This window comes from Apus apus, chromosome Z (assembly GCF_020740795.1).
Source record: "Apus apus isolate bApuApu2 chromosome Z, bApuApu2.pri.cur, whole genome shotgun sequence".
In the NCBI taxonomy this organism is placed as follows: Eukaryota; Metazoa; Chordata; class Aves; order Apodiformes; family Apodidae; genus Apus; species Apus apus.
The window spans coordinates 49,317,237-49,332,398 of NC_067312.1; the positions used below are offsets into that span (position 1 = coordinate 49,317,237).

At 40.5% G+C, this 15,162-nt stretch overlaps 1 protein-coding gene across 1 annotated transcript in view; it reads right to left on the reverse strand.

The window, feature by feature from the left end:
• The window catches only part of EFNA5 (ephrin A5), a 222,904-nt gene that overhangs the window by 34,629 nt on the left and 173,113 nt on the right, over positions 1-15,162 (reverse strand). The window contains exon 2 of the mRNA XM_051643670.1: positions 11,039-11,331. Coding sequence (XP_051499630.1) covers positions 11,039-11,331 — 293 coding nt within the window. The remainder of the gene's footprint in view (positions 1-11,038; positions 11,332-15,162) is intronic.

Below are 15,162 nucleotides of genomic sequence, written 5' to 3' on the forward strand. Positions count from 1 at the left end.
AGCCCCGAAATGCAACCACCACTGATGTTGTGCTGGTTTGGTTTGGTGGTTTTTCTGGTAGATAGGGAAGGGCCCCAGAGGGGGCTCTGGTATGAAGCCAAGGAGACATTAGAGGGACAATAGATGCACCTCTGCAACTAACATACAAAAGAACTGAGATAAGACCTGAGCAGAGCTATCACAAAAAGAAGAGCTGAGCTGGAGAGGCAGAGCAGTGCTGGTGGTTGACGAGGAAGAAGGGGAAGAAGGTGGCCACGCAGAAGTTTCCCTGCAGCCCATGGCGAGATGGCAGCTGTCCCCCTGCACTCATGGAGGAACGTGGTGGAACATTCCCTGAAGGCAGCACGAGGGGTGAACTTGGCCAGTGGACTTGGATTCTGTGTCCAGTGGACTCAGATTACCTTCCACTGGAATCTGATTACGCAGCTCTAGAAGATCCCATGTTCCCGAAGCAGCCCATGGCTCTGTGAGAAGTTCGCACCGGAGCAACTTTCGCCATACCTTGTGGGAAGGACTCATGAAGGAGAGGTTCGTGGAGGACTCTCTCCCATGGGAGGGACCCCATGGGGAAGCAGGAAAGGACTGTAAGGAATCCTTCTGCCTGAGGAGGAAGGAGCAGCAAGAAACACGAGCCTGTGAACTGACTCTAAACCCCATCCCCATCCCCCTGTGCCGCTGGGGGAAGGAGGGAGAGAAATTTGGAACAAAGTGATTTGGGCCCGGCAAGAAGGGAGAGACGGAGTAACATGTGCAAGCCCTGCTCTTTGTGTTGTCTGTGTCCTGTGTGTGTTTGATCAGTGTGAAATTAAATTATTATTTTTCCCCACGTTTTGCCTGTGACCTTAACTGGTGAAGAACCCTCCTTGTCCTTTTTCTCAACCCATGAGCTTTGTCCTCCTCATCCCAGAGTGTGTGTGAGGGAGGAGTTGAGTCAGTGGTCGTGTGGCTGTTTCTTTTGTTATTGTGCTGGGCCCAAACCACAACAGATCTCAAGTTGTAGCTGTTGAATAACAAAACTGGTTTAAAGCACGGGATGAAGAACAGTCAATTAGGATTCAAGGGGCTGTGTGCAATTCATTCAATTGTACTTCTAGCAGAACACTGGAATTTAAATACTTACTTTTAAGAAAGTTGCAATGGGATTTTTTAAAGAATCACAAATGATAGCAATTATAGTAATTCATAGCCACCAGTATGGAATATTTATACACCAAGTCCCTTAAGGCCATAGAGCTCTATCAAGTTCCTAATGCTGTTTGGAGATCTTTTATCCAAGGTCTAACAGATACGACTTGCGTGATTTGATGATCACGTAACAACATTCCATACACGCTTTATTTTCCTACATGGATGCAACCCTGTTCACTGCAACTTCCTGCACTCAGCCAACCAGCCAGTTTTTTACTCAGTGAAGAGCGCACCTGTCTATGCCATGAGCCACCAGCTTCTCTATAATGCTGAAGGACCCAGTGTCAAAGGCTTTACTAAAGTCCAGATAGACAATGTCCACAGCACTACCCTCATCCACCAAGCCGGTCACCTGGTCATAGAAGTAGATCAGGTTAGTCAAGCAGGACCTGCCCTTCTTGAACCCAAGCTGGCTTGGCCTAATTCCCTGGCTGTGCTGCACTTGCCATGTGAGGTCACTGAAGATGAACCTATCCACGATTTTCTATGGTACCAAGGTCAGGCTAACAGGCCTGTGGTTCCCTGCATCTTTCTTCCAGCCCTTCTTGAAGATGGTTATTACACTGCCAAGCCTCCAGTTATATGGGACGTCCGCTCTTGACCAGGACTGTCGATAAATGATGGAGAGAGGCTTGGTGGGCTCCTCCACCAGCTCCCTCGGTACCCTTGGGTTAATCCCAATTGGCCTCATAGACTAGGTGCAAGAGTCCAGGTGCTTTAGCAGGTCATTAACTGCTTCCTTCTGATTATCAGAGAATCACAGAATCATAGAATGTTAGGAGTTGGAAGGGACCTCCAAAGATCATCAAGTCCAACTCACCTGCCAGAGCAGAACCAAAAACTAGGGCAGATCACTCAGAAAGGCATCCACACAGGTCTTGAAAGTCTCCAGAGAAGGAGACTACACAGCCTCTCTGGGGAGCCTGTTCTGGTGCTCTATAACCCTCACAGTAAAGAAGTTCTTCCTCATGTTGAGGTGGAACTTCCTGTGTCGAGTTTGAATCCATTGCCCCTCATCCTATGACAGGGCACTAGTGAAAAGAGCTTGTCCCTGCCTTCTTGATGCCCAGCCCTCATGTATTCATAGACATTAATTAGATCCCCCCTCAGACTTCTCCTCTATGGGTGGGTTCGGCTCTCCATCCTTATGTTCCAGGTCAAGAGGCTGAATACCCTGGGGGCAGCTTGTCTGGCTATTAAAGACAGAGGCAAAGAAGACACTAAGCATCTCAGCCTTTTCCTTGTCCTTGGTTGCAATGTTTTCCCCCACATCCAGTAAGAATGGAGAGTCTCCCTGGCTCTTTTTTTATTGTTAATGTATTTGTAAAAACTTTTTTTGTTCTCCTTTTTGTCAGTGGCCAGATTGAGCTCTAGCTGGGCTTTTGCCTTTCTAAGTTTTCCTCCACATGACCTCACAAGGACCCTGTAGTCATCTTTGGTTACTTGCCCTTCATTCCAAAGGTGGTAAACTCTCCTTTTTTTTCCCTGAGTGCCAGCAAAAGCTCTCTAGTCAGCCAGGTTGGTAGTCTTTCACACCGGTGCATTTTACGACACATGGGGACAGCCTGCTCTTGCACCTTTCACATTTTATTCTTGATGAGTATCCATCATTTCTGCACCCCTTTGTCCTTCAGGACTATCTCCAAAGAGACTCTCAACCAATGTTCTAAACAGTCTGAAGTCTGCCCTCCAGAAGTCTATGGTGAAGGTTTTGCTGACTCCCTCTCATTACTTCAGTAAGAATCAATATCTTCACCATTTCATGGTCGTTAAGCCCAAGATGGCCTCCAACTACCACATCTCCCACCAGTCCTTCTCTGTTTGTAAACAGCCTGTCTCACGAGGCACCTCTCCTGGTAGGCTCACTTACCATCTGTGTCAGGAAGTTATCTTCCATACACTTGAGGAACCTCCTAGACTGTTTTTTCTCTGCTGTGTTTTATTTCCAGCAGACATTCAGTAGGCTGAAGTCCCCTACCAGAACAAGGGCTGGCAATTTCGAGACTTCTGCCAGCCACTTTGCAAAAATGTTTTGGCTGCTTCCTCATCCTGGTTGGGTGGTCTGTAGCAGACTCCTAAAAGGGTATCTGCCTTATCTGCCTTCCCCCTCATTCTTACCCATAACACTCTACCTTATAATCCTCATCACTGAGCTCTATCCAAACAAAGCACTCCCTAATGTATAGACCATTCTGCTGCCTCTCCTTCCTTGCCTATCCCTTCTGAAGAACTTATAGCCATTGATCGCAGCATTCCAGTCATGAGGTCCATCCCACTACGTTTCTATGTTGGTCACTAAGAAATAGCTATCCTGACACACAGTGGCTTCCAGCTCATCATGTTTGTTTGCCGTGCTGTGCGTATTGGTGCAGAGGCACTTGAGCTGGGCTAATGATTTCATTCTGACCTTGGGCTCATCTCTAGTGGGCCTGGTTTTATCCCCTTCCCCATTCAAACATAGTTTAAAGCCCTCTCAGTGAGCCCTGCTAACTCAAGGCCAAGAATCCTTTTCCTCCTTAGTGATAGTTCTGCTCTGTCTTTGGCACCAGCAGGCCCAATGTAAACACCCCCACTGTCAAAGAACCCAAAATTCCACTGATGGCACCGGCCTCTGAGCCATGTGTTACTCAGGTGTGTGTTTCTGTTCCTTTCAGCATTTCCCACCTGGAAAGGAACTGAGGAAAACACCACCTGTGCTCTAAATCCCTCAACCATTCAGCCCAGTGCCCTGAAGTCCTTTTTTATTGCCTTAGAACTTCCCTTGGCAATCTAATCACTGCTCACATGTATAACCAGTAGTGGATTGAAATTGGAAGGCTGTACCACACCAGGAAGTCTCCTGCTTATACCCCTGCCCCAGGGAGGCACCTGACTTCCCTGTGGGAAGGGTCTGGCTGACATACAAGGCTCTCTGTTCCCCTCAGCAAGGAATCTGCTATAACAATTACCCTTCTCTTTATCTTAACAGGAGCAGTCTTAAAGTGTGATAAATGAACTGGCCTTCCTCGAGCATGTTAGATGAGAAGAAAGAAAGACACTCTTTCTGCATGGGGGGGACACTTCCTTGTTCTTCAGATATCCAAAATCAGTACTTCAGTAGAACGCAACACAAGTCACTGGTCTTCTTACAGGGGTGAAGACATTATACACCATGCTCATGAGACAGCTTTCAAAGTTGCTGAAATATAGTATATCCTTCCCTCATTAAAATTTCTGCAGCTATCAGGATTCAACAGCTTTTAATGCTCCCTTTGAGGATTCTAACACTAGCAGTCTCAAAACCTGTCAGACACTGGTGATTGTTTCTGCTGTTTTTTTTTGGCAGGACCAGCATTTAATTCTTCTGATGCTTTCTAACAGAAACCAGTTCTTTCATCTACACAATAGGCTAAGCATGAATTCCCTTTTAAAGATCACCTTCTTTGTCTGTCTAACGTTAGCACACAAAAATATTTTTTTAAGTACACATTTATCAAATCCTTTCAGTTGCTATGATTTCATTCAGAACATCTCGAGCGATTCTGTTAAACTAGCTATCAAAACAGGATTTGTAGTAGAGTAGCATGTTTGAGCCAATGCTGCCAAAGTAGCATCAGTGTTTATGCTGATCAGATCTTGTTGAAAGGTTAATGGGTATCTGGCAACAAATAATGTTTCCCCAAAAGAAAAGGGTAACTAACACACTAAAAATGTTTGCAGTTCCCTCAGCATTCTTTAATTCAGTTAACCTTATTTTTTAGCTTCTGGTGTGAACCAGCATGTCCAAAGAAACAGTTCCAAAAGGGATCTTCTGACCCTGTGTCTTCAAAAAGCAGTAAAACACAAACACCAGCAGTACCGACATCAGATAACACCTGTTGAATTGAACACTGCCTTCTTTCACATGCTGAAGGCAAATGCAGTCTGCGCTTTCAAAGCAAAATATATGCTGCTTCAGTCAACCATTTCCACAAGTAGAATCAATTTTTAATAAAATTTAGCCCATAGAGTAAACACAGTGACTCCACTGACGCAAGTAAAAGCTGAATATGGCATGACGAGATGCTCTCCTCATTTCTCTAGAGCTTGCACAAGTCTCTAAAACTGAAGCCCAAACTTTGTCCCAAGCCATCTTTGACTTTGAGTCCTAGTTGTGGCAGATTCATGCCAGACAAATATCCAAATCAGGCATTTTCCGTATAAGTTAATATAATTATAATGTCCATATAAGGTAATATGATTCTGTTATATAATTGCATAGATTATATGTAATTATATATTATAATTATAATATAGGTTATTGATATGTGGGGAAAACCCCACCCAAAAAGTGGCTTTGCTGAAATAACTCCTCATACCATTGCAGACTGTGCTCAGTGGAAAAAGCAAAATAATTTGGTTTCATGTATGGATAGTGTTTTTTTTTTTATCCTACAGTGAAAGGTTCATGGATATTGGTCAAGAAACCAAACAGAGATTTAGCCAAGGACTTTGTGAGACAAGTAGCATTAAAAGCATACAAAAAAGCCAGCTGCCTCAATAAGCAGCTATAGCAGGTACACAATGGGTGATCTGCAAGAGATACCCAGTCTTTACTGTAACTACAAATGGAAGAATAGGAATTCCCAGCAATATAAAGTACTGCCATTAGAATGTAAAATAGTATGTTCCCCACAACCTTAAGGCTGTTCTGAAGAATTAGAATTAGGCACATTGGTGAACATCAAGGAGCAAAGGTGAACCTGAAAGAGCCTTTACATAAACGCAACTTTTAAATCAGGCTGACACTGTCTTTACGTTTACACTGGTAAATGTGCTTGGTACTGTTCTTTCTTTGAATTTCTAACATGATGTAACTTGCCACTTAAAACATCTTGCTGGCCAAGAGATTTGTCTTTACCAGTACCACTGCTTAAAGAGAAACCATATGTTCTAAGTGTTGGAGGAAAAAAAAGAAAGAAAAGTTTTTCTGGAGTATTACAAGTTAAACTTTACTGTGCAGCCCTATCTGGGATACAATAACAAAAGTAACCTGACTTCCTGAAAACAATGCAAGTAACCTAACCATTAGCCAAACCATTTACAGTAATCCTTGATTGATTCTAATACTCTCCAGGATGCAACTGAGTAGTCACACTGTTTTTTCACATTATCTCCTTTCCCAGTAGGAATTTCCTCAAATAAGTCAGACTCAAAACCTGAGAAATACCATATTTATGCCCTCGGATAGCACTTCCTAGTGCAATTATCATCAGTGGTATAAAGTGCTGTGCTAACACCACCAACTAGTTCTAAAAAAGAGAGATCACAGAATCATCAGAGTTGGAAGGGACCTCTAGAGATCATCTAGTCCAACCCCCCTTGGCCCCCACTAAAGCAGGATTGCCTAGAGCACATTACACAGTGCTGCATCAGGTCTTGAAGGTCTCCAGAGAAGGGCATTTCCCAAGCCCCTGGGCAGCCTGTTCCAGAGCATTATTACCCTCACTGTAAAGAAGTTTTTGCTCATGTTCAGATGGAACTTCCAGTGTTCCAGTTCATGCCCATTGCCCTTGTTCTATTGCTGGGCACTACTGAAAAGGGCCTGACTCCACCCTCTGTACACTTGTTTCCAGGTCTAAAACAGGGTGAAAAAAAAGAGAGAAGTGTAGGATTTTCCTAGAAACTCACATTTACCTTTTCTCATAGGCCAAAATTACAGTTCACTATCTTTCTGTTTTGTGCTCCCATTACATCAAACTAAACTTCTGGAAAACAAGTGAAGATCCCTAAATCAAATAATAATCTCAAACTTAGTTGTGCCTGTTCATGCAAAACATGGATATCCACTAATACTACGCTGGTGTTTGTGCAAGACCAATAAACGCCATGCAGCTGTTTAGTACCATTCTTCGAGCACAAACACACGCAAAAAAGTAACTGTTAACAAACGAAAGTGTAAAGATTTCTTGATCGTTTTCTCCCATATATTAACACAGGCCATACAGCCTTGCCTCTACAAAGTCCCCTTCTCAATTCTTGCTGCACTAAAACCAATCCTAAAATAATAGCCAAGCTGGCAATCTGGGAAGCTACTCCAGGTTCTTAGTCATGGAAAGCTTTTTTTAGGTTTGTGTTAACTTCTGAAGTCTGTCAATAATTCTTCTTTAATAACCAAAAATCCTTACCACCACCACCAAGAAGTGATGGCTTCATATCCTACCCTATCTCTAGGAATTTAGTGGCTAGGTCACCAGGAAAAAGCATTTCAGTACAAGGTTCTACCACAAGAACCTCAAATGGAAAGGAAGGAACAGGAATGAGGCAACCTGCTGATAACTCTTTTTAAATGTGCTTACAGCTTTGTGACAAAAAGCCAGCAAACCTCCCAAAAATTAATCCTGCCACGAAACATGGAACTGCACAGGACAGAGAAACTGCTAGAAGACTGTATGAGAGACTGAAGAAAAATAATTGCACACTCAGTACTGAAACACACACAATACCTGGCAGAAGGGGGAAAAGAGAGGAAGTTCAATTTAATTGTAATCAGAGACTGTTATTGCTTAACAAGTGTTCAGCTAGAGACCTTATTAATAAAATAAACTAACTACTTAATTAACAGGCAAAAGTGAAATGAAAATAAGTGGAAGTATTATTAACACTTTTTTCAACTACTCTTTTTTCCCCTTAAATTTTTTTGAATCAAGGAGCCCCCAGAGGTGTGCAGATGGTTACAGAGAGAAGGTCCAACCACCTGGCAGATATTAGAAAAAAATGATGGCAGAATTCAAGCAGTCCCACAGTTTTTGGAACACGGTGAGGAAAACTTTGAGTCACAGAGATGGAACAAGCCAACAGAAGAGAGACAATTTGATATTTGAAATTCTGAAAATCAGAAGTTCTCCTACAGAAGCAGCTGCTAAGACTGTTTGTGTGGAAAGTAATTTCTACAAAAGCTCTCAGGAGGCAAGAGTCAGAAATTTCAGGACAAGCAGAATTATTGCAGAGGAACAAGGATGTTGGTGAACAAAGGCAAACATCAAGAAAAAAAAGGGACTAGGTAGCAGCAGGTTCCCTGCAAATATATTCTGTGAAGAAAAGGAGTACAGAAGAGCTGGCTGTTATTAAGAACTGTATGTACATATGCAAGTACAACTTCACCAGCTCAGTTTCTTAATTTAATCACAAATTTAAGAATTATTAAAAATACTGTGTTATTTATTAACATAATTAAATTGAAAGCACAAAAGCATACCATCCTGGCACGGTCAGAAGCAGTATGTTTACAACAAAAGCTTCTTGAATTGACAATCAGAAGCTTCATCCAAATAAATGGCAAAACCAAGGAAACAGAGAAAATGACCCATCATTAAAGATGATCCAAAGAAACAGCACAAGCATTTTGAAATATAATCAGAAAGATGCATGCATGAGATTAAACTAGGAAGAAAAGTAACAAAAAAGGTTATACAAATAAATTACAGGTAAGACAACTGACTTCTTAAAAGCTGTATGGAGCTTTTTTCTCAATAATAATGGAGAAAGAAACACTTGAGACATGTTTAGATAAACTACATGTAAAGCCTGCTAACTGCTAGCAAAAACCTTCAAGATCTCAGGGAGAGGAGGAGAGCAGCAAGAGGTCTATGAAAAGCAAACCTACCTGACTCTCTATGAGAAGGGTATAAGCATATATAGATTATAACATTTGCAGTGATCAAATGACTAAATAAACAATACATAAAAAATCTTGGAGGATAAGATGGTAAAACCAGCATAGATTTCTTAAGGATGAATCTTGTCACATATCGAATTCTTTGATGGAATAACTGGGCTGATGACTCAGAGTGAAGCATACGCTACAGCTTAATTCTGACACTATGCCAATGGTGTATTTATTTCAAGAAAAGAGGAATGCTGTTTAACTTGAACCAACACAGGAGCTTCGTTCAGAAAGTGCAGTCAGGATTCTGTAGTAATGTATGCCAGTCTGGTTCTAGCTGTGTGTTCAGTTTTTTATTTTAACAGCTCTAATGCATATTCACTAAGTTTTTACTGATATTTTATTCAATACTTTGAGTATGAATAAAACCAAAACACCTGTAATAAAGTCAGAACAATGAAAATGAGACCTTCATTGTGAACTACAAAACTACACATATTTGAAGATCTTTCTTATTCCCCTTCCTTGCTTTTGTATTCATCTCCCCTTGCACAGTACCCCACCTTAACCTGCATACTCAAACTTATTCTCCCTTCTGAAGGATATTAAAATCAGTGTCGTAACAGTAAGTCTTCAGTTTCTGCTTTCTCTATATTTAATTTGATTTTTTTCAGGCTAACGTACCTGAGGTGAGGACCTGCCAAGAACTAAGTAAAAACTGAAGCTTCGGGTTTTGATTGATTGTTCATTTTTCTTAGCCCCCTGGTGTAACCCCTAACTAAAAAAAAAAGTTAATATTTCTGTAAATATTTAATAACCTTTTCTTCTTTCAAAAGTGAACTCCACCAGTACTTGTTGATTGCATGTCTGCAATGCTGAATCCACTTCTTCAATACAAATTTGGTATCAGAAAGACAGATTTTTTTCTTGCATTTTCCTAGAATGAACATCCAATGAACATTGAATTTTCTAAAAATAATGGAAACAAGAGAGGCAAGTCACATCCTTAAAAGGTAAACTACAATATTTTTGAAAAATCACAAAACACACAGTAACTAAGCTAAATCCCTAACCAATTACTTAGTATATCTGTCTTTCCAGAGGTTAGACTACATGACATAATCTGTAACCCTCAAACAAAAAACACCAGACTAATGCTATATAGCCAGCCACCCTCTCTCCTGCAGAGAGGGCAAAGGTTTCAGATCTGTAGAGGAAAGGAGATCTTCCCTGGCAAAGCAGTGGTTTCTTTAACATGCAGATACAGAAAGGTAACTGCGGCAATCTCCATAGCCTGGACTAGAGCCTGCTTAAGATTTTGATGAGGAAACAACGAACAACATTTCAACATCTTGATTCTTCAGCACAAACTAAGAGAAGAACATGCCACGACAGATAATTCTCCCTGAACATGTTTGCATTTAATTGTTTACCTAGTGTACAGTGCTTCCCTGCAACTGCTGCACTGCCAACCTTGTTACTGTCCTCAGCAGAGGAAGGCAGAAAATAATAAAACTACAAAAAAGGAAGAAAAATTCTTTTGTGTCTCTGAAACATGCCGAAAAAATTATTTTCACTGAATACCAGGCCAATAAGCTACTAGTAAACTGAAATCTCTGCTAATTTTCTGCTATTTTACCCTCAGTTAAAAAAAAAAAAAAAAAAAGTAATTCCATCTAAGCACAGTTTAATATCATAAAGGTCTTTGTATTTTAAAAGCACTTTGAAACAATTATTTTTAAGGGAGCCCTTGACAATTAAATGACGCGGTTAAATGAGTGTCATAGAAGATGCATAATGATTATTTTGTGAAATATTGAATTGAATAATGAATATTTCATCTGAGCAAATAAGAAATACCAGGAATTTCTTGTGCAAAGGATTAATTCATTTTCCTCCTATCTGGGGACAGTTTACATCCTACCCTTCTTTTCTCCTTCCTCCTCCACCTCAGAGTGCTGGAATGAAGCTAATAGTGCATTTAGCTTTAAACATCAGCCACAGTGCAGTGAACAGGCTGACATGTTATTTCATGTGAGAAAAGAAGCTGTGATTTAATCCCATTTTCACTAGCTAGATTCTTAGCTAATGTATCTGGGGACAGTAAAGCCTGCATTTGCTGTACAACATCTGCATTATATACTGTTTGCCCCCCTGTATTTTCACAGAGCATAGGTGAAAAATTAGCACCTGCTGTGCAACAGTGGTAAATGTCTATATACTCACAGATGTAGAAATATTCCCGGCCTGGCCTGAATTCAAATCCTAGTGAGAAGGGCGTGAAGAGCTGGAACTTTTCCGAGAACTTCAATGGTCCGTTTGGGGAATGTGGCCGATTACACTCCCACCTCTTGAACCCTTTGGATGTGTGATCACAGGAGCTGTAGCCATCAAAGTTCACCATGTACAGAACATAGCGTTCGGTCTTATCTTCTGGCACTGAGTCTTCATAGTGAGGGCAGAACACATCCAGGTAGTCATTGATACAGACATCAATGTGGTAGTCACCCCGCTGGAATCTGAAATCACAGGTGAAGTTCAGAAGTAAGCGCAATTAACTCAGGATGACTTTGTTGCAGAGTAACATAAACAGGGCACCACTAATGGCAGTTGATTTTGCTTCAACCATGCACATTTACTCTCAGAAATAACCCCTACAATTCAACGGAATTATCACAGATTGCTTATGCAGGACTGTAAACAGATGGCCTTCTGGATAAAGGTTTTGCTTTCTTCTCTTACAAAATGAGTCTCTTGATAATACACACCAAGTTATATCCTATAGTTCCCCATACTCCCTGTAGTTCAATGGATAAACAAACTATGAAAGTATCTTATTTATTTTGTTGAGTTGGCTTTTTTTAATTGGAAAAAGAAGCAGGAAGAAGGAAAGAAGCCAAAGTTGTATCAGCCTCCCCAGATCAGTTTCTGTATAAACATCTACATACACACACAAATAAATAACCTAAACATATCCTCTTCTGTGAATCAGACAGTAATCACCCTGAGCTGAAAGCTGATTTGACTGCAAGTACCTATAGTTACTTCAAGAGTACAAACAGGTTTACTCTTTCTCCATGAAAACAGCCATTTGCCACAGTACTAAGAAAAGCCTGTATTGTTTTTTAAAGATATTTGAAAAACAGTGCACCTCCCTTGCCAAAAGCACACAGTGGAGATGTTGCTCTGTTCAGCAATAATGCAAATTATCAGCACTCTGCCTAACCTGCAGTTCTGAATGTCAGCGCAGATGCACTTTATTATTACTATTACTGAGGTGTCCTTAGAGATGAGTGACTCCTGTTTTGTTGTGGGTGGTGCGTCCTTTTTTCTCCCCTCCACATTTCACTTATATTACTTCTCTAATAACTCCCATCGTATCTGGAAGAAACTATGGGAACAAATTCACTACCCCCATGGGAGCTTAGACCATGAAGAATTCAAGGATTCCATAAAGCAGGTCTGTGTCTCTATCAAACTCCCTGGGGTAGCCAAAGAAACCAACCACTGACCTACTCCACTTCAGGCTAACTAGGCTACTTGTAGCTTCTCTCTTTCATGGCTGCAGTTGTCAAATGTACCACAAAGCAACAAAAAAGCCATGACACATTTAACTATAATACTTCTTTTTAGCTGAGGGGAATATTTTAAACACTTGATGTGCATGAAATCTGCCATTTGGATCAGAGAAAAAGCAATGATCTGCTGGCCCTCCAAGGATAAATTCAGAGCAAAATACACCTTTTCATATTCGTACAATAATTGAACTTCAATAAAATAGCTTTTTAAAGGGGAAAAACTAAACATACATCAACACATGATGTATCTGTGTAATTTCAGCCAGTGTGCAGCCCCACAGTTCCATTCCATAATATGGAAAAGCCTCTCTAAACCCTGGTTATTCCAGGTAAGCTCACATTTATCCAAATAACTAGTTAAAAATATATTTTTATATGCCACTGCTTTCAAAACATGTCATCTAAGCAGACACTGTCTTAAGACATTTGCAAAATGCAGTTTTAAAATTGGTGTCTGTTCTCTGTATCAGTTAACAGTATGCCATTTCTTACAACTAATGAAAAAGTTATGAATAGGAAAGCCACATTCTGGCAATGATAGCTCAATTTTTATTTTTATTTTTTTAATTAGTTTTAGTAAGTAAAAATAAATATGTATTTTTATATCTCTGTGTGTGTGACTATTTTTTAACCAGGTGACAGACAATGCAGTTTTTTCAGGGATTCTGAACATTACGTCTTATATCAGCCTGTGCCTTCACAATAACGTCCAATTAGTTTTGTGACAGAAATTGTATGTTTTCAGAACTAAACTTACGAAACTGTAGACATTCAGGGTCAGACTGGTTGCTTTAACACTAGGCACTTTCAACACAAATAACCTTATATGAACAGTTTCTCCACCTTCTCTTTAAGTCAATGGAGAGAAATAGAAACTTTGGAGTCCAATTCATCTGGCTTGTTTAGGTCCAAGGTACATTGGAATGAGATGGATCAAACTCCAGAAGCAGTTGTTTCTCTCCTTCAACCAAAAGGAGAATCTAGACAGTCATTTCAGATTCTGTACTATAAATAGCTGAATTTGAAAGAATCCAACCAGAGAGTATGATAACGGACACAAACACAAAAGGACAGACAACTAAATATGTGATCACACCTTAAATCTGCATTAGCAATTAAATCAAACCTGTAATCTGCACCAGTGAGCTATTCTACCCAATACTGCAAGCAAAGAGCGTATCTGACTTCCTTTTGGCAAAGTTGCCTTCTGTATTCTTGTTAAACAAACTAATCCACAACATATGTGTCCACTTTGGTCACTGGTATTTTAGTAGATTTATTCTTATTTTTGCTTCCTGAAGTGTGAAAGCAGTTGAGTGTCTTCATTCATGCCAGCACACCCTTGCCTGTCAAACACGAGGAAAACATGACACAAGGGCTGCCTGCAAAGCAGGTCTGAGGGGGAAGTACACAGCCAAGTCCTTTTTACCCCAGTGTCTTTCCTCCCTGGTCTCCTGCTCTCTCAGTATTTTCATTCCACACTCATTCACCACAGTCATAAAGTGTTTACATTTACACATCTAAAAAAGAAAGACAATAGTGTATATTTTAAGTCTTCTCAACTGGCCTTTAGCTGATACTGCTAGCAAAGCACTGAACCTGCTACAGGGAAAACGTATTAAGGTATTTTATCAAGTAGCCTCTTCACTCTATATGGTAACAGCAATACTGAAAAGAGGTAAGGAACTGAAAGCAGGTATTTATTTCCCCATGTGTAATATCCTAAAGAAGTCAGTAATCAAAATCTCAGCAAGTGTACTGAAGAGATGTAGAACTAATTTTATTTTTCCAAAAGAGGCTACAAAATCTGCAGCATGCCACTTGGAGTGAACTCAGAGCACTTCTAATTCTCCAGCTACAAGGCAGGGTGTTGTGTCTATCTTTTCACTGTGAAAAGACAAAGATCTTTAACCCAAACAGAAAGGCAAATGATGGCTGTAAGTAACCCACAAAAAAATTCCACCAGCTCACACTCCTCAAAGCTGTTACAGGAAACACTTCAGAAACATTATTTCCAAGAATTGTAAACTACATCTTAACATTTACAGGTTGAAACCTCTTACTATAGTGTAATGTCAGCTATGAGAGTGAAACAAAAGTTGCCTTTCAAATGAAAGCATTTATGAATGTTTAGCAACCTACATATGTTGAGAAGCACAACATGTAGAGGGAAGGTGGAATCTGTAAACCATTATATTTGTAGAGATGGCAGGAACAGCAGACTGCCTGTTGACTTATTTAAGGTTTAGCAAGTTCATTCCCTTTTCCAATCCCATTCAAATCAGAAAGGATGCTTTCCTACACTCCAGTAATGCTACTGATACTCCTTTCCTCAGTTAGCTTTCATCCTGCACTGACAGATCCTCATCTGTACTCCCATGCCCTTCTGGAACCACACAGTAATCAGGATTTTTTAGAATAATTCCACTATGAGGTAGAAACTACTCCTATCTAGAATCTGCATAACAGAACACTATGTTGTAGACACTAAAGAAAAATGCTTCTCAAAAACTGACAGGATCCGCAAACCTTCTTGCAAAGAATGTAGTTTGTCTCCAAGCACCCTGGCTTAAGCACAGCAAAAAACCCCCATTCTTCCAATGTAACCTTCATTCAAGCAGTGTCAGGTGGCATTCCAGCAGTGCCTTGGAAACCTGCATACTACATACCTAGCTATTAGGTGGTAGGGCTACAAAAACCATTTTGAAGATAGAGACAGATAGTTAAGTAACTTCTAAACCCAAATATTTCCAGTCAATAAACATCAGCTTG